The 24,297-nt window shown below is 60.1% G+C and overlaps 3 protein-coding genes and 1 non-coding gene across 4 annotated transcripts; 2 read left to right on the forward strand and 2 right to left on the reverse strand.

The window, feature by feature from the left end:
• Positions 1–1,232: 1,232 nt before the first annotated feature.
• BESB_070520 (uncharacterized protein) lies at positions 1,233–10,526 on the forward strand (the record flags this gene model as incomplete). Its single annotated transcript, XM_029365425.1, has 12 exons — positions 1,233–1,740; positions 2,181–2,359; positions 3,472–4,077; positions 4,617–4,882; positions 5,349–5,546; positions 5,953–6,179; positions 6,624–6,739; positions 7,174–7,437; positions 7,834–7,983; positions 8,159–9,001; positions 9,315–9,587; positions 9,969–10,526. 12 exons carry the CDS (start codon positions 1,233–1,235, stop codon positions 10,524–10,526), a joined length of 4,188 nt encoding a protein of 1,395 aa, XP_029217909.1.
• Positions 10,527–12,646: 2,120 nt separating this feature from the next.
• Positions 12,647–12,719, reverse strand: BESB_075690. The gene has a single exon. It is a non-coding gene; the product is annotated as a tRNA-Phe (tRNA).
• Positions 12,720–13,608: 889 nt separating this feature from the next.
• On the reverse strand, positions 13,609–15,200 carry BESB_070530 (uncharacterized protein; the record flags this gene model as incomplete). The annotated part of the gene is made up of 3 exons (XM_029365426.1): positions 13,609–13,985; positions 14,436–14,704; positions 14,956–15,200. The coding sequence occupies 3 exons, from the start codon at positions 15,198–15,200 to the stop codon at positions 13,609–13,611; spliced, it is 891 nt and encodes a 296-aa protein (XP_029217910.1).
• Positions 15,201–17,187: 1,987 nt separating this feature from the next.
• On the forward strand, positions 17,188–23,754 carry BESB_070540 (uncharacterized protein; the record flags this gene model as incomplete). The annotated part of the gene is made up of 7 exons (XM_029365427.1): positions 17,188–18,064; positions 18,591–19,156; positions 19,629–19,843; positions 20,148–20,191; positions 20,615–20,805; positions 21,150–21,245; positions 21,619–23,754. The coding sequence occupies 7 exons, from the start codon at positions 17,188–17,190 to the stop codon at positions 23,752–23,754; spliced, it is 4,125 nt and encodes a 1,374-aa protein (XP_029217911.1).
• Between the last annotated feature and the right edge of the window lie 543 nt (positions 23,755–24,297).

Below are 24,297 nucleotides of genomic sequence, written 5' to 3' on the forward strand. Positions count from 1 at the left end.
GAGACGTGGGAGAGTCCGCTTTCTCGCGACTATCAAGCTAGCGTTTCTCGGCTGTATGTCTACTGCGCATTTTTCGTCTGCTCCGTGCTTTCCTTGTCCTCCGTTTTTTTCTCGTTTCTGTTTTTATTCTTCTTCTGGCAGAAATAGCCTCGTTTTCGTCTCACAGGTGTGCGTACACCTCCGCCGACTCGGGCGATGTCTCAGGGACAGCGGCAGCATGCCCGCTGCGCCGCGTGGCGGTCAGACCGTTTTCTTTCGTTTTCTCTCGGTATCAATCTCCTCACAAGTATGCATCTCGAAAACTGGGTCCTTGCCTTCCTGGCCTCGGTCTCTGTCTCTGCTGAGCCACACTAAGTAGTTGTGTACCGGCGTGTGTCGCAGCGGCCCTGTTTCGGTCGTTTCTTTCGTTTTCTTGCAGCCTCATTTTCCCGCGTTTTTTTCGTCCGTCGCGTCTCCCCTCCCTCCTGGCTGTGTGTCATGACACTCGCGGAACGTGCTTCCGCCTTCTTTCTGTTCTCGCCCCTCCTCCGTCCTCTTCCCTTCTCTCTCCTCGTCTCGCCGGCTTTCCACTCCGTGGATTCCGCTCGTCCCTGAGTGGGAGCGCGGCCAGGGGCTAGCGGCCTTCGCACGGGATAGGCCTGGCGCGCGCCTTGCTCCCTCTTTCTCTCCCCTTTTTCGATTCCACACGCCACTGCATGCAGGTCGCTCAGCCGGCACCCGCCTCTGAGAGGCCGCCAGCGACGGAGCATCGCGGAGAGCCACGGAGACTACCTCTGGAAGAAGACGGCGGACCCGTGGAAGTCCGCAGCGCCTCAAGAGAGGAGACGCGTGGTAGCCCCAGAGTGAACAGCTGGAAGGGAAACGACTCCGGCGCTGCGCCAGCGCCCCGTCCTGTGCTGTCCTTTCGGTGTTTCTCTCTTCGTCTCTGTGCCCCTGCCGGCTGCGTGTGCCCCTGTTCCAACTGTCGCCTGCGTCTCGCTCAAACAAGACGCCTGCAAGCGACTCCTTGACTCGACTTAACTGCATCGGACTCACAAGTCCCTTCTGCCTGTCGCCTCCTCGTCCGTCTGGGCCTTCCACTTGCCGAGTCTACGCCTCTTCTTCTCTTTTCCGGTCTCCTCTCGCCTGCTCTCCCCCTCCCGCCTCCTCTCTCGCGTCTCCTCTGCCTCCTCCGTCTCCGCTGTAAATTCCTCGCGCTCGACTCCTCTCTTCCTTTCTCTTCGGTCGGCAGAATGTTCAACTCACGCACGTCTTTGCCTTCGCTGATTCGCGGCCTGCGTGCCGCGCAGCAGGAGGGCACTGAGGAGGAGTATCTGTCGCAGTGTCTGCAGCAGATCAAAGAGGATTTGCTGCCGGGGTCGGCGTCTTCCTCGCAGGCGATCTCCTCGATCCTCGGGCGCACGCCGCCGACGGCCAGCGAGCGCAGCACGGCGCTGATGAAGCTGATTTACCTCCAGATGCTTGGATTCGACACAGGCTTCGCGACCTTCGCCATCGTGCAAGGCATGAGCGTCCAGTCGTTCACGCTGAAGCGGCCGGCGTACGCGGCCTGCGCGTTGGCCTTCGCGCGCCCGCTCGCGCGCGCGAGTGAGACAGACGCCTCAGAAGGCGGCGAGCAGCCGCGCAGAGAGGGGCGGCGGAACCTGGCGGAGGAGAAGCAGCAGCAGCAACAGGCCCTCTCCCTGTTGACCACGAACTTGTTCAAAAAGGACTTCAACAGCAAAGAAACGCACGAAACAGGTGAGGAAGCAGGAACTCCCAAACTTCGCAGAAGACATGCACTCGCCTGCGTCGCGCCCAAAACTCCCCGCCGGCTGAGAGCGAGAGACGCGGCCGCCGTTGCGGCCTCGCGAGGGATGCCGCTCAGCGCACACTCAGGATTTAGGGTTCAAAGTGCGTGCGGCGCGTAGCGAGTGAATGGATGGGCGGTGTGAGGATGTCTGTAGACGTCGTGAGAGCGCAGGATCGCAGGGGCTTCGCGAGGGGTTTTTTTTGTTGAGGTGAGATGAAAACGTGACCGCGGAGGGCGGTGAACAGATGGAGATGAGGCCGCTGCGTGTGTAAGGCGTTACTTCGTCCCCGTCGGGTTTCGCCCCTCGTGTTTTGTTTCGCTCGCCTTGTCTGGTCGTGGCTGAGGCTCGCTGTGTCTTCTGCGGCTGCGTGGCTTCCGGCGTTTGCAGGTCTCGCGCTGTCCACGTTGGCGGCGATGTCGACTCCAGAAATTGCGCAGGCGCTCATTCCCGACGTCCTGTTGCTGCTTTCTTCCTCGCGCTCGATTCTCCGGAAGAAAGCCGCCGTCTGCTGCACGCGTTTCCTCATTCAAGTCCCCGCCCTTCTGCCCTCCTCCTTTTCCAAACTCGTATGTCGCGGCCTTCTAAAAAGCCCAGAAGACGCGGCGACCCGATTCTCAGGATTCGCCCACCCCAATCAGCTTTCCTCTCTTTGTCTGTCTCTCTCTATGTATATTTACCTGTCTGTGTATCTTCCTCTGCCTGTCTATTCGTCCAACTACTACATGTACCTATCTGTCTGTTTATATATCTAGCTGCATCTGTCTATCCATCTCACTGTATCTTCCTATGTACCTGTCTGTCTATCCACCTCTCTATCTAATCATCTAACTATATATACCTATATGCCTGTCCATTTATCTAGCTGTATCTGTCTATCCACCTCACTATGTCTATTCATATGTATAGGCTCTGGCGCGGCCGCGCGGTTCCCTCTGTCCGCGGATATCGAGTGTCCCTTGAACGCAGGGACGTCTCGCGGGCATGTTGATTTTCGGGTTTGCGCGGCCGCGCGTAGCCGTTTGCCTCCTACTGTGTCTGCTACTGTGCCTCGTACTTTGCGTCCTACTGTGCCTCCAACTGTGTCTCTTACTGTGCCTCCTACTTTGCCTCCTACTGTGTCTCCTACTGTGCCTCCTACTTTGCCTCCTACATTGCCTCCTACTGTGCCTCCTACTTTGCCTCCTACTGTGCCTCCTACTTTGCCTCCTACTGTGTCTCCTACTGTGCCTCCTACTGTGCCTCCTACTGTGCCTCGTACTTTGCCTCCTACTGTGTCTCCTACTGTGCCTCCTACTGTGCCTCGTACTTTGCCTTTTACTTTGCCTCCTACATTGCCTCCTACTGTGCCTCCTACTGTGCCTCCTACTTTGCCTCCTACTGTGCCTCCTACTTTGCCTCCTACTGTGTCTCCTACTTTGCCTCCTACTGTGCCTCCTACTTTGCCTCCTACTGTGCCTCCTACTGTGCCTCCTACTTTGCCTCCTACTGTGCCTCCTACTTTGCCTCCTACTGTGTCTCCTACTGTGCCTCGTACTTTGCCTCCTACTGTGCCTCCTACTGTGTGTTCATCGACTGTGGACTCGCGTTTGGGGGGCCTCTGGCAGCCTGCCCATCTGTCTCTCGCACGTCATCGCCTGCGATTCGGCGTCTAGTGGGTGCCTTGTGTGTGTCGTGTCAGCGGCAGCAGCTGATGGCGGAGGAGGACGCGAGCGTGGTGAGTTGCCTCTGCTCGGCGCTGCTGCAGCTGGTTCACGAGAAGCCGCAGCAGTATCTCTCCCTGGCGCCGCCGCTATATCACCTACTCTGCAACAGCACCAGCAACTGGCTGTCTCTGAAGCTGCTCAAGGTCTTTGCGCTTCTCTGTCCGCATGAGCCGCGCCTGCCGCTGAAGCTCCTGCAGCCGCTCGCTGCGCTGCTGCAGCAGAGCCGCGCAAAGAGCGTCGAAGTCGAGATCCTGCGACTCGCGCTCTTCCACTTCCCCCTCGATGACGCCGCCGCGAAGGCCGCCGCCGCCGCGCGCGCGGGCCCCCATAGCGCCTTCCTGCTGGGAGGGGCGACGGCGGAGGCCGGAGGCGACGCCTCGCGAGACGAGGCACGCGGAGAAAGCGCCGCGGAGGAGCTCCTGCATACCTGCCTGAGTCGCACACTGGCGCTACTGACCAGCGCAGACCGGAATCTGCGCTACGTAGGCGTGGATATTCTCGCAAAGCTCTTTGCGAAGAAACGGAAGTTCGCGAGGGACGTCGCCGCCCTTATTCCGGACTTCCAGAAATACGTGTTGCAGGTGCGCCAAAAGGAGTCTGCCACGGGAAAGGAAAAAACCAAACAGCGTCGCAGCTCGCTGTTACAGCGAAACGCCTCTCTCGGTCGACGCAGCTGCACATGCTTAAATGCGCATCTGCAGCGGCGGCTCGGCGTGCCCCCGCCCGTGTGCAGATATGTATATAGATATGTTGATATATATCTGTGTGTTTATTTATGTTTGTATATTTATATCTACTTTTATTTGCTCTGGATCGGGTGTCGTGTCAGGGGCGTGTGCGTCAAGTAGACATCAGGTGACTTCACGCGTAATCCAAGGTCTCACGGCGGCGGCGAGCCGATGCCTTTGATGCAGGGAGAGAGAGGAGAGGAGAGCCCCGAGGCAGAGTGGAGTGTCTACTTGTATTCTTGAGATCGTCTTTGCGCTTTTTCGCCTTTGTTGTCGCACGAGGTCTTTGTGTCCCCCGCGTCGCTCTCGCTTCCTCTCCCTTCCGGCGGCTCTCTCCGTCTTCTCTTCAACTTCCACTTCCCCGTCTGCTTCTTCTTTTCCGCCTTCCTCAGGCCGCAGAGGAATGCGACGCCACCATCCGCTCGCGCGGCATCGACCTGCTGACGAAGACAGCGACGCCGGCGTCCTTCCCGGCGATCGCGGAGCAGCTCGTCGCGGCTGCGGCGACTCAGGAGGAGAACTACCAGCGGAAACTCGCGCGCCAGGCGGCGAAGCCCGAGCAAGCGGCCGAGGGCGGGCGCTACGAGGCCTCGGTCCTCGCGTCTGCCGGGGCGGTGCGCGCTGGGTTCCTCCTGCCGCTGCTCAAAATGGGCGCTGAGTGAGTCCGCTGGGGGGGGAAATCGACCCGAGACTTGGGGGGTCGCCGCGCTGTGGATCTCAGCATTGCACGCGCATGCAAGCGCGTGCGTGGGGCCGCGGAACTCAGCTAGCGGGTGCCGACCTGCTGCGTGTCTACGCCGTCTGCGGCGCCCTAGACCCTAGACGCAGATTTGACGGAGGGGGGAACCGCAGAACGGTTTTTTGCTCGACAGATGCTGCCTGCTGGTGAACGGGGGGGGCGGCGGGGGGGTTCCTCTCGCAGCCAGCACTAATACATCGACCGACACGCATATGTGTACCTGTATTTTAGAAAAAGATATAATAGTGTATATAAAATCTATAGCTGGGCATATATATATATATATATCTATGTCTCTATCTGTATGCTGCGCAGATGCTTGTCTGATGTTTTTTTGCGTGTACTGGATGTTGCGTCGGGGGGCGTGTGTGCGCACTTTTGCCAGGAATCACTACGCGCTAGTGGAAGACTTTGAATGGTACTTGGCGCTTCTGGGAGACATCGCAGTCCGTGGAGGCGGCGCGGAGAGCGGTGCGGGGCGAGCCGCCGGCGCGCACGGCGAAGAGGAAGGGCCTGAGGCAGCCGTGGCGCAGCTCGTCGCGGAGCAGCTCCTCGACGTCGCCGTCCGCGTCCCCGGAGTCAGGTCAGCTCAGCGAGAGAAACAGAGAGATTTTCAAACAGATAGAGATAGAGATAGGTAGAGATAGATAGAGATAGATTTGGTAGAGATAGATAGGCAGGCTTATAGCTATAGATCGAGACATAGAGAGATGTAGGTTGATGGATATAGGCAGACAGACAGTTACATCCGGATAGATAGATTTAGATGGAAATACAGAGATAAACAAACAGATATGGATCTAGACAGAGATAGAATTCGACGTTGGAATCGAGCGAGGCGACACCGAGCAGCTGGAAGGGGAGAAGGGTTTAGGGTTTACGGAACGAACTCGGGATGGGCGAGTTCCGTCTGCACCGCGTCTGTGGACTGATTGCCGACCTTCCTCCCACGCGACGCTCTGCTTTTTCGTTTTTCTCTCCTCTGGCAGACCGTGCGCTGCGCACCTTTGTTCGCTGATCTGCGATCGAGCTGCCGCGTCGCTCTGCGGAGCGTCGCTTCCTCCCTCTGCGGGCAGCACATCCCTGCGGCGGCCCCACGAAGCCTACCTGCAGCTGGCGGGCGCGCTGCGCGCCGAAGAGGACGCGATGCCGCATGGCTCCCAAGCCGCGCCGCACGTCTCTCCCGTCATCGTGCGCGCGTCGGCCTGGATCGTGGGTAAGCGAAGCGAAAACACACGAAGAGGTCCGCGAAAAGCCTCAGCGTGCTCGCGACAGGGCGACTGCGGCCCTCTGAAGCTCTCCGTATTCACACCTCGTGCACCAAGAGTCAGGCATACAACATTATTGAGTATGTATGTGTGCATGCATGCATGATGCATGGAATTATGTGTGTGTATGTATTTATGTATGTATTTATGTATGATGTACGTATGTACATATGGTGTATATATGTATAGGGACACAAATAAGCATGCATACGAGATGTTCTAGACATTTCCTTGAGGCTTTGCTGCCAGACACGTTCTTTATGGCGGGCAGCTCTTGGGTTATTCTCCTTTTCCTTCTACGAGTCGGTTTATCTTCGCTTTAGGTGGCTCTGTTTTCTGACTTTTGGTGCCTTGGGTCTCCTCTTTTTCCTTTTTCTTTGACATTCCCCCAGGCGAGTACTTCGAATGCATGAATCAGCGCGACGGAGATGACGCGGCTGCGCAGGAGCAGCGGAAGGAAGGCCCGCTCGCGTTTTACTGCGATGCCTGCCGCTCTCTTTTGCGTTTGGTATGCTTTATCGAGGGACTGGCCTAGTTTTGCGTTCTAGCGGCACCCCCATTCCTCACACACAGCATAGGATGTCTGGCTTGATCGGATTACTTCCTTTTCTCTTTCAGCATCCTCGCGCGGTCCTCCGGTTCGTTCGGCGTGGTGTGTCCCTCGCGTCCGCGCCTCGTCTCTTCTTTCCAGCGAACGAAAATGTACTTGTCTTGCGCCTCTTTAATCGGTGTGCGTTTCGTGGCGTGCGTTTTATCGCTTCTCTGCGCGGGGCGTCTGCCTCTCTCTGCAGCGCCTCCCGTGTTAGCACGTTGCTTCTGGCTAGCTCTGCATTCGTTGTGCGTCTCTCTCTCGTCTTTCTTTCTCTCCCGTCCTTTGGTTGTCATCAGGTGTCGCTCTGCGCGTCATTCTGTCTCTGTTGCCGCGAGTTTTTCTCCTCGCAGACGCGCAGTTTGGCGCTGCCTGCGCCGGTACAGCAAGTCGTCATCTCCGCGGCCGTCAAGGTCTTCTTGGGCGCGTGCAACGCGGCCGCGGGCGCGGACACCGCCGATTGGAGCGCGGAGGGCCGCGCGGTGAAAGGCCCTGCAGACCGCGAGCGGACACTCGCGCGGCTGAGAGACCTCCAGGAGGAGATGCAGGCGATGCTCGCGCTGTGTCGGGCTGCGGCAGAGGGCGAAAGCAGCAGCTGCCCGTCTCACAGCGTCGAGGTAAATCCAGGGGCGATCTGCCATGGGCGTCGCTTAGAGGACGCGTCTTCTGGGGGGCTCCTAAACCCTAAACTCTCGAGGCGGAGGGGCCCGCGTGTGCGTGCTCTTCGCGGCGGGCGAGGGAGCCAACCTCGGTGCGCATGCAGGCGCCGATAGTCTTGTAGGAAGCGCGCCGCGTAAGTTCGTGGAGTCGCAGCGATTTGGCCGCCCCTACGGCTTCCTGCCTTGGCTCGCACAGAAGGTGCATGTGAGAACATGACGGATTGAGCCCTCTCAAAAGTTCCCGGGGCTCACGGTTCGTCGTGTAGTCGCTCGGGGCCAGAAGGAAGCGCCTGTGGCGAGGAGGCGTCGGGCGTCAAACGCCTTTTTTCTCTGCTGGGGTCTGTGTCTGTTTAGGTTTTCGACCGCGTTCGGCTCGCAGAGCAGCTGGTGCAGTTTTTCGGGCCCGGAGACCTGGGGGCCTCGCGCCCGACGGCCCCGGGGCTCCCGGTCTGGGGCCTTGAGCAGGGCAGTCTCCTTCCCGTTCTCTCGGATGCGCAGCAGCGGGTAAGTAGCACGTAGAGAAATCACGCGCGAGTCATGCGGCGAGGAGACCTTTGTGACGGGCGGGACCTTTGTCTCGCGCTGCACTGCGGCGCAGCGTGAATTTACAGCTGCGTTTTCTCGCACGCTCTTGTGTTCGTGGACGCGGCGTTGGTGTCTTGCGTTTCGGTCTCTGTAGGTGCCGCTGGATGCTTCTCTGGATCTTTCCAAGCCTTTCTTCGACTACCGGCGCCTGCAGCAGTCTCCGCTGGGCCCTGCAGGGGCGGCCGCCCAGGCGTCTCCGACTGCCGCGCAGGGCCTCTGGGCTTCAGGCTCGGACCCCGCGGGGGCGGCCGGGGAGGTGTCCCCGCTGGGGGGGGCTGGTGCCCTGCGGGCGCCGGGCGAGAACGGGACGGTTCCGGCCGCGGGGCTTGGGTTGGGCGCCGCATCCGGCGCGCCGAAGAAGAAGAAGTTCGAAGTGATTCGCGAGGCGATCGCGCCGAGCCAGACGGCAACGTCGCCTCAGGCAGCGGCTGTGCAAGGGGCGCGGCCGGGGTCGTCGCTCTCCGCGCTGCAGACCGTGTCTCGCACCCAGGGAGCAGACCGCGACGCTTTGGCGGCGTCTCTGCAGAGCGCGGAGATTAGAGGCGGCGCAGACGGCGCGCGGGGCGGGGAAGGCAGGGGCGAGCGGCGGGATGGTAAGTGTCTCTTTCCGGCGGAGAGCGCGTTGGAGGCGGGCCTGCCGGTGCCTCTCGCGATGCAGCTGCAACTCCGCGCGAGGCTGTGGCAGTGCTGTGCGAAGGACCAAGCCCTCCGCGTGTTCGCGTGCGTCGGCGAGGCACTCGGTCCCACCGCGCCCGACGAGCCGCCTGCGCTCTCGCTGGCGCTCTGCTGCGAACGGGCCTTCGAGGAGGAGCCGACTGCGCAGGCGGAGGTCGTTGAGGTCGCCCTCGCCGTTCGCGACGCCGGCGAGCTGCGCCTCCCCGCGCAAATCCCCCTCGCCGCTGACGTGAAAAAACGAAGTCCGCGCGTCGTTGTCAAGGTGAGATCATGCAGAGGAAGCCTGAAGAAGAGAGCGCAGAGAAGGAGGCACGCGAGAAAATGCAGAGAATGCAAGGGCGCAAGAGAGTGCACAAAAGTAACGCATCGACTGCGGCAGCGCCAGGGACGAAGGAAGCGCGGCTCACGCCCTAATACCCGTAGGCCGGGGCCCTGCTGCGCCTGCGAAGAGCCGCAGACGCGTTTTTCGGCGCGGCGATCTCGCTAGCTGGCGCCGAGCTCTGTCTCGTTTTTTGTGGGCTTTCTTCTCACACGTGGTCGCGTTTTTCTGTTTGCCTATCGGCTTCCTCACTCAGCCCGCAAGTTTCGCCTCGCCGCTCTGTTGCACTTCGACTGTGGAGCTTCGCGACTGGGAGATCGAGGGACATATTCTCTACAAGGCAGTAGCTGAGCCTTCCGCAGCCGCCGGCTTTTCGCTTCTCGACGGAGACAGCAACCCCGGCGACGGCGACGCGTCTCTTCAACTCTCTCACCAGGAGAGATCCACGCGCTTCGCGATTCAAATCCCCGCCACCGTTGCCCTCCTGCCGCTTCATTTGACAGAAGACCAACTCGCCTCCTTCCTCGCGGTGAGCAGCCGCGAGAACGACTTTCAAACATGCATAGCCCTTCTCCCGCGGCCACTATTGAAGCCGACACGCGGCGCTTGAAGCTTGCAACCTCGATCTTCATAGACGAAGAAGGAGATAACTTTGTACATATATATGTGTAGATGCATGCACAGGTGCCTGTGTCGCAAAGGGACGGAGCATTTGCGAGAGTGTATGGAGCTAGTGAAAGTCTTCTTGAAGGCCCCTCTCCATAGCCGCTTGCCAGTCTCTCTGTGCCGGCAGATTTTCACATACATGCGTATAACTGTGTATACATAGATATAATTGTTTATGTTGCATGCACTCGCGTTTAAGTTGCGGATGGGATTTTGCGAGGTGTGCGGTGTGTGTTGTGTGCAGCGCGAGGCGGGGTCCATTTCTGTGCAGCACAGCGACCGGCTGTCCGTGCGGCCGCGGTCGCTCGGTTCGGCAGCCGGAGCAGACACGTGGAGTATCTGTCTGCGCGGCGAGGTTTCGTCGCCTCTCGCCGCGCTGCAGTACTTGCGCGTCGTAGCTTGCCTGGCGAACATGTCTCTGCTGCCTCAGCAGCCACTGCCTTCGTCTGCGGGTGCCGGCGGCGTGCTCAAGTGTCTGCTGGTGGCGCGGCTGTACACGCCCGACGCCGCGCATGAGCTTCAGCGGAAACTGGAGAAGATTGAGGCCGGAGAGCTCGCGGAGAGCTCCGTCGCCGCGCTGCAGAGCGGCCTCGGGGCGGGGGTCGACGGACGTGGCGTGGTCGTTGCTTTCATTGCATGCGCATCCTCCGCGGACCCAGGCGGCGAGGGCGAGAACGCAGCGCTGCAGTTCCGTGTCAACACGCGCAGCGCGAGCGCCGCGTGCAGCGAGGCCGTCTGCCGACAACTCTGCAGGCTCATCGAGGAGACCGTCGCCGGGCGCCTCCACGTCTTCACCGAGTGAAGCAAGCATCGCGGACAACCCCACGCAATCGCTGATATTTTATATACACACACTGCACTTTTGAAGACATGCAGGAGGCCACTGCTTGTAAATTCCGTATCCATATATATATGTCTAGATATAGGCATATTTAAATGCATGGGTGCATTGCGGAGGAAGGGGGCACCGAGGAGGACGGCGGGTCTTGTGTGGCGAAAAAAAGACTGGCAGCCGTCGAGGGGAGACTCCATGCAGTTCCCCCTGAGAGGCGCATGAGAGACGCGATTTGAGTTCGAAAGCACGAGAAGGCCCCAGATTTATCTAGCTATCTATCTACAAGCTGCGGCGAGACCAAGGGCTAGACGGCGTCTCCGGAGTGTTTTAGACATCCAGCGAGGAGGATGTCGTGTTCGCGGGTCCGCCGGAAACCGGGCTGTTGGTGGCGAGCAGTGGCAGCAGCAGAGTTCAACGGCGTCTTTGTGACTTTGTTAGTTTGTTCAAGTCGGAAGGGGCGACTTCCTCTCGAGACCGCGGCTCTTGTGCTCGAACGCATGCGGGGGTCGAGCTCCCATTTTTCTCAAAGTATGCCCCGTTCGAGGAAGCGTGTTGTGTGGCGTCTGTCGACTTTCGGGACGAACAGGGGCGCTGCTCTCCAGTTGTTCTTCTTTTCGTCTCAGCGCTTGTTCTTTCCTGTGCGGAGCTGATAGGACATCCGCAGCCGCCCCCCTTCCCCCCCCCGCCATGTTGCCTCTTTCGCAAAACTTGCGACTTTCTCTCTCTCTCTGCACCGCCCTACTTAGAGAGCTGCTGCCGGCTCAGGTTCCTTTGCTTTCCAGCTGACTTTGCATTTTCACCACCCTAGATACATTTATATATATATATATAGAGAGAGAGAGAATGCTACATACATAGAATAGGTATTGGGATAGATAGGGGCATACCCACATGGGATTTATATTTACAGTCGCCAGACATATATATATGTATGTATCTGGTTCCTTGAGGTATCATACCTCTCGTACAGATACATGTCGACATGCGATTTGGATCCAAAGTCGACAGAAACATATGAATACTGGTTTCGATGAGACATCGGTCTCTTCGTCTTCTAGATTAGTTTCCAACTGGCTCCCGCGATGTCGGCTCACGCAGGCGCCTGTGCGCAATATCTCTCCACGCCCTTGCGCGTGGCGGAGGCGCCGCAGACATCCACGCGCAGGATTGTAGAGCGCCCTGTTCGCTGGCTTTGTTGCCCTCGTTGATTGCTTGCGCGGGCTGTGAGGAGCTGTTAGCTCCAAGAAACCCAGAATACCCCCTAGTTGTGTGAACTAGGCGGGGTGTGCGCCAGACCCTCCTGTCAGGGGGGGCAAGTTCGCCAAAGCGTTTTTTGGCTCTCATCTACGCTCTGTTCGCTAGCAGCGGCAGCAACCCTGAACTGAATGCAGACAGCGTTGTACAGGAAATATTTGGCGTTCCACAATGGAGTGCAGAGGCGGGGTAAGCAACGCGGACACGCGGCCGCTGTACCGGCGCGACCCGCAACTAACTACCTGCGCAATTGCAGAGGCCAGAACCTCGCGCACCACACGCGTGAATCCACTCGTGTCACAAAGAATTTACGTCAGTTGTCTGCCCGATAAGTCTTATTTTGTGGAAGATTGTAGATTCCCAGAAATCCGTCTTCTCTTGTATGCACGGGGCCTAGTGTTCAGGTGACCTACCACGCTCGCGCCGAGGCGCGGCAGAATGGTGCCTCGAAGTTTTCTTGCTTCCTGCTTCGCGCATCTCCCAGGTAAAAAATGGATCGAGAGACACGTAAAGCAGGTTTTACCCTGCTTTTCGCTCGTGCGCGGCAACGAATGTTTTCGTTCCTCTTTTGGTTTGAATGACTTCCGCAGATTCGGCGGCGAGAGTGGAGTGCAGACCGCAGAGGGGAGTTTGCATGGATGCGCCTTGCCGTTGCGGATCCAGACAACCCCCTGACGCTGCAAATCGCCCTTCCGGCTGTCTAACTTGCGCACCAAAGGATTTGGAACACAATTGTAGAAGGAAGCACTACACGCAAACGATATAAATTTACACCTACGGGGCAGCGCTGGCAACCGCCGCCGCTAGGTAGAGCAGGGGTCTCAAACGTTTGATGCCGTGACCCGGGATCGAACCAGGGACCTTCAGATCTTCAGTCTGACGCTCTCCCAACTGAGCTATCACGGCTGGATGGTGGCTCGCGATCCCTTCTGTGTCTAGCAGCCTAAATCCGTGTGAACTACGGGAGCCGGCGTACCGCAGAGAGCGAGTGCGCGAAGTAAGAGTTGTGCTGAGACAGCAGAATGCTGAAGGCAGCACGAGAAAAGGCAGAATACCCCATCGGTCGCTATGTGGGGACAACGGAGCAAGGCCTCGCTATACTCTCTGTCATGAACGCCTGCTGTGTACGGAGGATAGTGTAACTTTTTTGTACCAGCTAATATTGGTGATTCGGACGTCGTTCTCTCAAGAGAGACTCGTCAGCAGTCCACTCGCTCTCGCTAGGCGCGAACCTCGCACTAGTTTCTCAGATCCCGAAGAGGTGACCGATGATCCAGGACTATGAAGCTCAACGCGAGTTGACAGAGGCATTATAGTTTTTACAATAGTGAAGATGACTGTGCGACAAGCCCCACTACACACACCGAAAGAGTGAGCGGCATTAGCAGCGCGTGAGTGATGCTAGTGCGGATGTCTAGCAGCGAGGCCGCCCCTATCTCAGAGTCTCATCACAGAGGCTGCCGCATCGCGGGGCGCCAGCGGACGAACCTACCTCCCTGGGCGCTGCCGTCCCTCCAGCTGAGATCCCTTTCGCGGGAGCGCCTCGCCCAAAAACCTGGCGACGCCCGACTTTCATTGTCGGCGACATTCAAGTTGTGAATCACTTCCCGCCGCCCCGCACACCCCCCCACCAGACACATCTTTCGCGGCAAAGAGAGCGCCGTACAGCACCTCACCTGGAGGTTCAGGACTCTGATCGCCACGCGGCCGCCCACTCTCCCTCGCGGACGAGCTCAACTCGCACATTAGGTAGAGCGAGGAAACGCTGTTCGCATCTCGGTCGCTGACAGGCAAGTCACTGTCCCCCGTTCTCCTTCTCGAGGAGAGCCGCACGCTGCACTTGCGGCAGCGTGTCGCGTCGCTTGCGCAGAACGCGGTCAAGCGCCTTGAACAGATCAGTGCGGAAGACGTTCAGCGTGGAGCGATAGAACGTCGGCATTAGCAGGCGCCGCTTCTTGCGGTCGCCGCTCCTGGTCGTCTGCGGCTTGTCCGCTTTGCGCTCGTCTGTTTCCTTCGCTTCCTCTCGCGGTCCCTCCTCTTCTTCCTGCGCCCTGTAGTAGAAAGGCCCGCTCGCCGGCCCCTCCTGCGTGGGATCGGACTCGTACTCGAAGGCTTGGAGAACCATTTCGAATTTGTCGATGTCGAACACGAACTTCGCCTCCTCGGAGGTTCCTGCACACACGCGCGCCACGCCAGGAATTCAACGAGCCTCGCTGACAATCCGATGCACGTCGCGAAGCGGGCGCGCCAGCGAAAGAGGACGCTCCCTCCCGCGACAGCCGCCCAGCTGACACCCGAGTGCGGGAAACCGCCTCACGCATACACCGCACTCCAGGTATCGTCTCCAGGAAAAGCATAAACACAGAAAGGGCGCCCACACGCGCGCAGATGTATTTTTTAGTGTCCTACTGTAATAAACAATACTTTTGTATGAAAATTTATAAACGTTACAGAGTTACTTCTCAACACTATCTAGATGCGCCGTGCGTGGCGTCTGAAAGCTCGTTGCCCCGCCGCAAACTCTGGCGCGCGCTGCCAAGATGAAGTCCTGAAGGACGCGCGAGACGCGTCAAATCACCCTGAATCCTGAGCAGCAGGCATGCACGGCCACACTCCTCTCACCCGCTTCGTAGTCTTCCCACAGCGAGCGGATTTCCTCCCCGACAGCCAGCAGCGGACTGGCGGCTTCTGCCGCGACCTCCTGCTCGGGCTTGCGGCACACGTCGCACGAAAGGAGAGATGAGACGCCGGCGAAGGGCAGTGGGCGGAGAATGGCCTGCAAAGCCTCTCGCTCGCGCTTCCTTTTCTCTTCTGCGGAGACGCCACAGTGCGGCGTGATGTCGCCCGCGAGCGCCTCCGCGAGGTCATGCACAAGCGCCATCTTGATACACCTGCGGCGAGGAAACGACACACTCCAGCGAATGGGATGCTTCCCGCTTTCTTGCTAGGTTCACGGATGTATGTGAGGGCATATGAAACAGCTGCAGTATATATATGAATGTAAATACGCATATATGTGCGGAGCCCGCAGAGCTTCTACCGAGCCTGTGGTAGGACTACGACCTCGCCTCTGCAGAGGCCCGCGCAGAGGGTCCCCGCCGTTCCCGCCCTTCTATCCCTTTGCAAAGCCTCTTCGTCTCACTTATTTCTGTCGAGCTTTTTCTCTTGAATCAGCTTGGCAGACTGCGGGTCAGCGCCGATGAGGAAAGCGCAGATGCCGGCGCGGAACGAATGCTCAGCGACGGTCTCAGGATCTCGAACTTCGCTCAGGACCCAGCCGGTCCGTTTCAGCTTCTTCAGCCTGCCGACTGTCAATAGAAAGTTCAAGAGGGAGCAGTAGCATGGCTGCTCGGGCGCTGCAGCGGCCGAATCGGGCGACGCTGCCATTGTGTCTGCTTCTTTGAAAGTAAAAAACGCTGGAGAAGGCGCGTGAAGAGGCACGCAGAGCGGGCGGTCTGACAGCTGTGAAGGGGTGCGATATGCCGACAAAGATACGGGAGAAGGCTGAACAAGCGCTTCATACATTCAAGAATGAACGAGCTGGGGCCAGGTTAGATCGGCGTACACTGCGCGAGTGCGGACTTTCTTTTGTAGTTAAGTGCCAACAACATGAGGGTCGCAGAGACAAGCCCGAGGTGGTGATGAACAACGCCGCAAAGGGTCGCACGCACGGCCGGCACGCCACAGGGGAACGCAGCTTGGGAATTCTGAGACCCGGGAAAAGAAAGACGCGGAAAATAGTGCCAAGAAAAAACTAATGAGCAGGTTTCGTGGAAAGCGACATAACACTTTCGCCTGCTGATCTCTGCCCGATGCCTCGCCGCAGGGCACCCGCGCGAGGGAGTCACGGAAATATGGACTCTACTCGGACTTCGAGCGCCACACTGTTGACAAATGTGGACAGGCGTCTCCTAAAGAGTTAGGAATATGTTAATTCCCAGAACAAAGACGATCGAAGTAGGTTTCGCGAGTAACCGGGAACCCAGAGAGACGTGTACGTACACTCGGAGTGCGTCTTTTCGCTGCGGCGCCCGCGGGGTGAGACAAGACTTTCTGCAAGTTGCTGCCAATGGCGCGAACGGCCCTTCTGTTAGAAAAATCCCCTTTGGTTCTACATGTGGTAGCGCGAAGCGAACGTGCGATGAACAGATCGAAAGCGCGATTCGTTTTCTTAAGAAGCAAAGCGGGCGCGATTCACAGCGCCGTATCCGGTGACTCGCGCCGGTGCCGAGAGCCCTAGCGGCTGTCTGTCCGAATCTCCGACGCTTGGCGACCTGTCCTTCCTTCTAGAAGGCCGCGAGGAAGCAAACATACTGAAACCTGTGGCTCTACGGCCTGCTCCTGAGAGCGAACGGATTCGGGAGCCACAGTGCCCTCTTCGGTACCGAAGTGAATGGCAGCTCAGTCGTCGCGAGTTCTCTTCTCGTCCGATGTGTGCATGCCTGGCTAATCGCCGTCGCTCGTTGTCGCACGCTGCTGCTGACATCGTGGACTCTGAGGTCAGCCGGTGCAGCTAAACCTCTACTTTCTGAAGAGTTTGTTTTGTGGTGTTGTTGCAGCCGTAAGCGTGCGTCAGACATGCCGTTCTGCTGCCTCTCTTCGTCCCGCCTTCCCTCCCCGTGTCTCTCATCCGTCACGCACGCGAAGTAGCTTGGCGGGCGCGTGACTGGGCTGCAGAGGGGGCACTCGGGGACAGCCGTGAAGCCAAAGCTCACGTTAACAGCATTCGTGAAGGTTTCCAGGTAGTTGACAAGTCTCTTTTTAGTAGAATCGCGTAGACCGGAGGCCAGTTGTTTCCACTTTCCGGGCTTGCGCCGCCGGGCACGCCGCGCGACGTCTCTTGTCTTGTCCTCACTGACCCACGAAGATTTTTTCCGCAAGAGAACGCAGTGTGCGATTTTTTCCAAATTAGACGCCTATCCTCGCTTCCGGGTTCGCTGCGCTGACAGGAATCTCGTCTGGTGACGCAGAAAAAGTCTGCAACGCACGTGCAGTCCGTGGCTTACAACAGCGGAAAGAGTTTTTGGCAGGTCCCTTGCCTCCTCCCGGCCCCGTGGAGTGAGTGCATTGGACGCACACGGGAGGGGGCGCTGCGTCTAGTCACTCTGACTGATTTTGAGCAGCAGATAAAAGGCGAGCCCCTTCTTCTCTTGTGAGAGGATGTTGACCTGAGAGTGGACTCCATTCCCTACGTACCTGTCGCCTCGCGAAGCGACGCCAACGATGCAGTTGTTTCCTTCACCCGCTCGCGCGTTCGCCGTCTCCGCTTTTCGTTTTCCGCAAATCAGCCATCAGTCTACTGGCCTCTCCTTTTCCTGTTGGCACTTTCTTGTTCACTCTCTTCGCCCGTTCTCAGAGTGCACAGCCAGTCTCCATGGAAGATCAATCGCCTGCAGCTGTGCAGCTGCAGGCCTCGCAGTGGGGCGCGGACGCGGCCTCTCCGTCCGCCACCTCCCTCGCGAGCGACACCCCTCGTCTTTTTCCTGCGTCTTTCTCTTCTTCTTCGCAAGCCTCCGCATCCTCGTTGGGGTATTCGCCCTTTTCTTCTTCTTCTTCCCTTGCGTCTCTCGCGTCGGCGCCTTTTTCGCAGCCCAGCCCCGGCGGGTCGGCGCTCGCGCTCCACGCATCAGCCCCCCTTTCTTTCTCTGCACTTGCGGCTTCGTCCGCGACCTCGCCCTTCCCGTTCGCGGCCGCCTCGCGAGTCTCTCTCCCTGGCGCCGCTGCGCCGCCCGCTCCGAGCCGCTCCGCCCCGCTCGTCGAGACCCGTGTGCGGGTCGAAGCCCCGCCAAGCCCCCCGGGGCCTCGTGACTGGCTGGGTGCGGCGGCCCCCCGCGCCCGGCAGCCGCCCTTCTGGGTCCCTGCGGGAGAGGCGAGCCCCGCGGCGAGCCGCGACGGGGCCAGGCGGAGCCGCGACGAGGCCAGGCGGAGGCGCGAGCGGGACGGCGGCCGCGCCGAGCGGGCAGAGTCTCCGCCGCCGGTCGCCGCCGCGGAGCCCCGAGTTCCCGCTTCCCGCGGCGCCGCCGCGCTGCCGGAGGCTGACCGGCGGTTGGTGGTGCCGCTGCCCTCCTACGTCTTCGCGGCGGGCGGAGAAGCCGCGAAGACTGCGAAGGAGGAGCCCGAGCCGCGGTCGCGAGCCAGAGGCGCGAGGGCCTGCGGCGGAGACGATTCGCTGAATGCCCCCCACGAGTGCCCTATCTGCACCGAGAGCTTCGGATGCGATGAGATGCACAGACCGAAGGTGCTGACCTGCGGTAAGCAGCGCGAGGCGAAGACCTCGGCCGCTGGCGGTCCGCGAGGCCCTCTGTGCCTCAAGGAGCTCGTCCCTGTCTCTACGCTTCTGCAGGTTTCGTTTTTTGATGCGTTCCCATGCATCCGTTGAGATTCACAAATCTCTATGCGCTGCCATCAGTCGATACTCTGTGTATCCCTACAGGCGTAATTATCTATTTATCTATCTACTTGTATCTGTGTACGGCTATTCACCTATATCCTTTATTCATCAGTCTCTCTCTATGTATCTTCCTATATCTATGTATAGCTAAGTTCTCTCTATCTTTATCTATCGCTCTATATCTGTCCCCTCCCCCCCCCGCCGCCCGCCTCTTCTTGCAAGCTTAGTTGCACCTCTCTACAACTGCTGATCCCTTGGCGCGTCCCTCCCCCTCCCCCATCGCATGCAGTCCCGTTCCGCGTTCCCCCTCTTGCGGGTCATGGATCCGTGCAGGGCGCGATGTCGAGTGTGCGCGGCGCGCTGTTTCTCGATGTTCGCCTCCTCAGGGCACACGATGTGCTTCTCGTGCATTCTGCGCATTCTGCCCAATAGCCGGGGCCTGTCCGTGATGGAGCTCCACCAGCAAGTCGTCGCGCGCTCGTCTTCCACCTCCGCGCCCTTGCCCGCTCCGCCGTCGCCTGCGTCCCCGTTTTCTGCGCCGTCCGCCTCGCCGCTTGCGCCGGCGCTCGCTGCTTCGGTCGACCCGCCCGCGCCCTCGCAGTTCTTGGGCCTCTTCTCGGCGCCTCCGCCGGTGTCGCCTGCGCCGCGCGAGGCCGCCCCGCCGCAGGGCGCGCGCGGCGCTGCTTGGCACGCGTTGTCGCAGCCGCACTTCCAGTTTCCGTCCTTTGCGGCGCCTCTCGCGCCGTCGACTGCAGACGAGAGCGGCAGCCGCTGCCTGGACGCCGCGGCGGTGATGGCATCGCGCCTGCGCTCGGGCGGCCTCTTTGGCGCCGAGGCGCTCTACCTGCACATGCGAAGTCTCGTGCATCGCTGCTTCTTCCTCTGCCCGTGGTGCCGCAGACGCTCCCGTATCGCCGCAGACAACCTCGCCCTGCTCCCTGCAGACAACGAGGTAGGACCCTGACCGTGAAAACCCTAAACCTCAAACCCCAGGCAGCATTCTTTAGGTGTATATAACTCGCCTTTTCCCGGGGAGCATAAACGACGAGCTGAACTGCTGGCTCAGATCTTGAAGGTCTCTGTCCGCCGGATCCAACTTCTCTTGCGCTTTTCACGACCGGCGTGTTAAGTGCATTGGCAGGCGCAGGACGGAAGCGAGGAGGCACGCGCCGCGCGTCCCTTCCCCTCTCCAGGAGGATAGCGCCCCACACATCCAGCCCCTCAGTATGTATGGACTTTCGTGCTGTGAGAGTTCTATGTCTATGTGCTCCGCTTCCATACGTGCATGCCAGGCGGTGTTTAAGAAGGCTGTCAGATCTCTGCGCGGAACTAGGTCGAAACGCCTGGAGCGGTTTCGGGGGGGAGACATATCCTTGCATATGGGAGCTGCCGTCGGTTTCGTTGGCGATACTCTGCTGTCGCAGGTGGCTCACGGAGACGCAGGAGGAGAAGGAGACGCCGACGAGGCTGAGGCGCGACCTAACGGAGGTGCGGAGGACAAGCAGGGGAAGGACATGGTGGCGGAGGACGCAAGCTCGAGCGGCAGACGCGGCGAGCGCGCGACAGCCCCGCGCAGGGTGAAGCGCCCGCTGTCGCCTGAAGCCGCGAGTAGAGATGGGACGCGCGACAGCCTTAAGACGTGAGGAAAGACGCACGCAATGCATGCAACGAAAGAAAGGGGGGAAGCAGACGCACCGACGAAGCGCAGCGGGGTGCCGGGTGCCTCGCAGAAAATGAGCATTCGACAGGGGCGCTTGCGACGTCATGATAAGACCCTAGAAAGAACGAGAAGCGGAGGCGAAGAGAAGGATACAGAAACGCCGAACAATTTGGTTATGGCTTGGGGCAGTTGGAAAGAAACGCGCGCGGGCGGCGCGACAGAGGTTCGTAGTTTAGGAGTTTTGTTCAAAAACGAGATTTTTTTCTCCTTGAGGGTATTGCAGGTTCTGCAGTGCGCATCCGAGGCAAGAGGTCGTCGCGTACTGTCGTAAGTCCTCGCAAGGCACGCGAGCGTTTGCCCGGTTTTTACGACGGATGCAGACCCCCGAATGTGCAAAAGAGAATTCCAGAAGCTTGAGGGGATGGCCTGGCCCCCCTGTCTTGGGTGCTTCAATTGAAAGTGAAATATCGACGGATGAACAACGCTTTGTTTCGCCTCCGTTCTTCTTCAGTTCTCCTGATCTGTCGATCTCCTACGCGTGTCTGCGGCCTCTCTTTTCTTCTTCTCCTTCTCCTTCTTTGCGTTCATGCGTTCCTGCGTGCCTTGCTTCTACACAGCCCGCGCGTGCCTTCTCGCCTTTTTTGAGGATTTCCGTCGCGTGGTTTCGTGAATCCGTTTATCTCGCGGGGAGCTTCTCGCGTCCTCTCCACGGTGTTGTCTCGTCTCTCATCGTTGTCTTATGCGCTGCAGGCCCCTGCATGAGCCTCGTGTGTGCGTTGTGCATCGCGGGCGAAGACGCGCCGCACTACCGACACGCCCGGACGTCGCTTACGGGCGCCGTGGAGGCCGTCGCAAAAAACGCGCGAGCCACGCTGTGGCGGCTTCACCAGCTCGAAGAGGAGCTCCGCGCCGCCGCGCAGGCCCGCCCACGCGAAGAACAGGTAAAACTCGGTATTCACGCACATTCATATATATATATATAAATATATATATGTCTGTCTATTTATCCATGTATATGTTTTTTTTATGTGTACGCGAGCTCCATCGCCCACACACATATATATGGGTGGGAGGCACAGGATAGATAGATAGACAGATAGATAGATAAATAAGATATGATAGATATAGATAGACGGATAGATATTCATATGCATAGGCGTGTGCTCTCGCAAAAAAATCGGTGTGTCTAATGTATGCATGCAGATATGAAGCTGGGTGCAGATGCACATGTGTCGCTTCGAGTGCTGAAAAAACACTTTTGGCTTATATTCGCTGCGCTTGTCAGATGATTGAGGAAGGTTTTCGCCGAGCCTTTCAGCGCGGCGTGCGGCGAGTGGAGGAGCTGCGAAGCCACCTGGAGCTTTACGTCACCTGCGCGGCGGTGAGTTTGCGTCTCTCTCCAGCGCGGCGTCTACGTCTTCCGAGTCTCTCTGAGTCTCAATTCTGGCTCTTACTCCCTGTTGAAATGGTGTCAGCGATCCCTTATCCGTCGGCGTCTCAGCGTGCCAAGCGCGTCGCGTTCTCCGCTCGTTGGCTCACACGGTAGCTTCCCCTGAATGATCTCGACTTCAGAGGGCGCAGCATTTGACACAGACGGCGCATGCAGCGACGAGGCCGTGTGTGCGCCTACACATGCATGTTGGACGCTTGGTGCATGCGTTGGGTTGCCAGTTCGGAGAGGCCCCCACCCTGTCGCCTCGCCGATGCGGCGAGCCGAATCCGAAAGCCGCCTCCACTGTGTGTTGTCTCTGCAGACGGGCTTGGCAGACGCCTTGAGCGCCGCGCGCGCAGAGAGACTGGAGCTTCATCGCGAGCAGCGCAGTCAAGAAGAGAGACTGGCGCGCGCGGCAGGCGCGGCGGCGGCCGGTCTGAAGGCTCACCTGGACCGCCTCGCCTCCCCCGCGCCGCCTTCGTCTTCCGCTTCGGGGCGCGGCGAGGCACGGAGCGGCGACCACGAGACGACGTGCGGGGGCGACCCTGGAGGGTCAGACAATGCGGGCTCGTCGCCTCCAGGCCCTGCGGCGAAGCGCCTGCACCAGGGTCGCGGAGAGGCCTCTGCGCCGTCGTGCGCCGTCTTGCTGCCATCGGGCGCGTTAAGCGAGTCCGCCCGCGTCACCGTGAGCTCCCCGCTTCCATCCGTCACATGTCCTGCGCGTGCGTCGTCTCCGCCGCTGGCCTCCGCCGCCGCTCCCTCGCCCGCGCCCTCGCTCGCCGACGCGACCTCGGCTCCGCGGCCGAGTGCTGCGCGCGTCTCTTCGGCGTCTTCATTGGCGTCTCCGCTGTCTCCGTTGTCCCTGCTATCTCTGTCTTCCTCGCTGTCTCCGCCTGCGCCGCTGGCGGGTCGCGCGTCCGCGCACGTGGCGCTTCTAGCGGCGCTGCTGCCGGCGCTGCGCTACGCGGCCGCGACGCAGCAGTTCGTGGAGCGGCAGAGCGGCGAGGGCCGCGCCCGCGAGGAGGCGCGCGCGCGTCAAGTCGAGGCGCGCTGCGCCACAGCACTTCGAGGGAAGCTGGATTCCCTCAGCCACGTCGGCGCCGGACTCGCGGTGCTGTGGCGGACTGCGCGCGGGCAAGGCTTCGCCCGCGACGGAGACACTGACCGCGGAGAAGGAGGCGGCCGCGAATCAGGCGCCGGCGCAGCCTGCAGCCGCGGCGCCGGAAAGGCCGCGGCGGTGCAGACGACGGCGGAGGGGGCGGGCGACGCGGAGACTGTTGAGGGCGAGGCCGACGGAGAGAGCCGGGGGCAGAAGAGACGGGGCGGCCTCCAGGACCGCGAAGACCAGAGGGCAGGCGGCGCGGAGGAAGGCGATGTGAGGCCTCCGGAAGTGCGCGGCGACGGCGGAAAGCGCGGGAGACGACGACGAGACGACGAGGCAGGGCTCGAGGAGGAGACGCCGCACGCGTGTGTCCGCCACGTGGTCGCGCGCGAGAGAGTGCGCACGGCTGAGCAAGGACGTCAAGGCGCGAGACGTGATCACGCGAGAAAGGACCGGATCAGGTGTCGAATCCCTCACGATATCTGCCTCTCCGGCGACATTTGCCTTCCTCTCGTCGAACTCGTCTACCGCGAGCTTCCCTGCGACCCCCTGGAGGCGCGCGCCTCTCGTGCGGCCTCAGCAGCCCCCCTGCCGCACCCCCCGAGTCCGCATCCGCTGTCATCGTCTCTTGCTTCTTCTCCCTCTCTGGCGGTCTGCTCCTCCGGCTCTCCTGTCTCCTCGGGGTCGCCGGCCTCGACCTTATCCTCGCCGTTCACGTCGCCCGCTGGGTTCCTCGCGCGCGCTTCTTCTTCCGCTGTCGCGCCCTTCCCCTCCGCTGCTTCCTCGCCGCTTTCTTCGCTTCCGCACCTGCCGTCTCCTGGCGCGGCTCCGCTCTCTCGCCCGCTGCCGCTCGCGACTTCTCCGGCGTCGCCTTCCCTCGCGCGTCAGAGCGTGCCGGTCGCGACTGCGGCTCCTTTCTCCTCGGCATCCCCTCCCTGTGCGTCTCTGCGTCCAGCGTCGTGTCCGCTTCCGTCAGTGTCTTCTTCTCTCCCTGGGTCGCCGCCGGCGCTTGCTTCTTCATTTCCGTTTTCCTCTGTGTCTGCACTTCCGGCGTCGACGTCGCGTGCGGCCGCCTGGTCTTGCGCGCCGTCGTCTTCTGCCATCCCCGGCAGCTCGTATCGCCCTTTTTCTCCCTCGCTGCCTCCTTCGCTCTCTCAGCCTTTCTCTCTCGGGGCGGCGCCATCGCACTGCCTTTCAGGGAGTCTCCACGCGGCGCCGAGAGCGCGCGAGGAAGAAGAAGGAAAACGCGAAGAAGAAGAGGAGCGGCGCGCCGCGAGAGATGTCAGAGAGGCGGAGGCGGCTTCAGAGGCGCCGCGGCACGAAGTGGCGTTCCCCGCGTCGCAACCGCCAGAATAGGAGCGAGAAAAAACGGTAAGCGCTGCGGCGCAGTCAACGCAGGAAGAACGAGAATCGAAAAGATGGCAATTTAGCGCGACGCGAAGCCCGGGGGATTCCGCCGACGAAGACTACCCTAGCCAGTCTGCCGAAGCGGAAATCGCGAGGAGGGAGGCAAGCGAGACACAAGAGGGCCGCGCGCTTCGTCACGAGTCGCGGAACGAGGAAGGTGAAGCAGAGGAGGGAATAACTTCACACAGAGGAGGGGGAGGCGGACTCACGAGACGCCGAAAACTGGGCGTCGGCCGCCGCGGAGCAGACAGAGAAAAGAAAGGAATCTGAAGGCTACCTGGGGACAGGAGGCGCACGAGGGTACAGACGCGCGCAAGCCGACGCCTGCGGGACCGCTGAGGCGGTTTCTCTTGTCATGCCCGGAGTGCTCGTCTACCGGCAGCTGAACAAGGTGAATGCTCCACTACCCTCGGCGACTGATCTCCGCAGGGAGAGAGAGAGAGAATACACGAGCGCGTGACGGCAGCAACTCTCTCTGTCTCTCAGCACTAA

This window comes from Besnoitia besnoiti, assembly GCF_002563875.1.
Source record: "Besnoitia besnoiti strain Bb-Ger1 chromosome Unknown contig00007, whole genome shotgun sequence".
In the NCBI taxonomy this organism is placed as follows: Eukaryota; Apicomplexa; class Conoidasida; order Eucoccidiorida; family Sarcocystidae; genus Besnoitia; species Besnoitia besnoiti.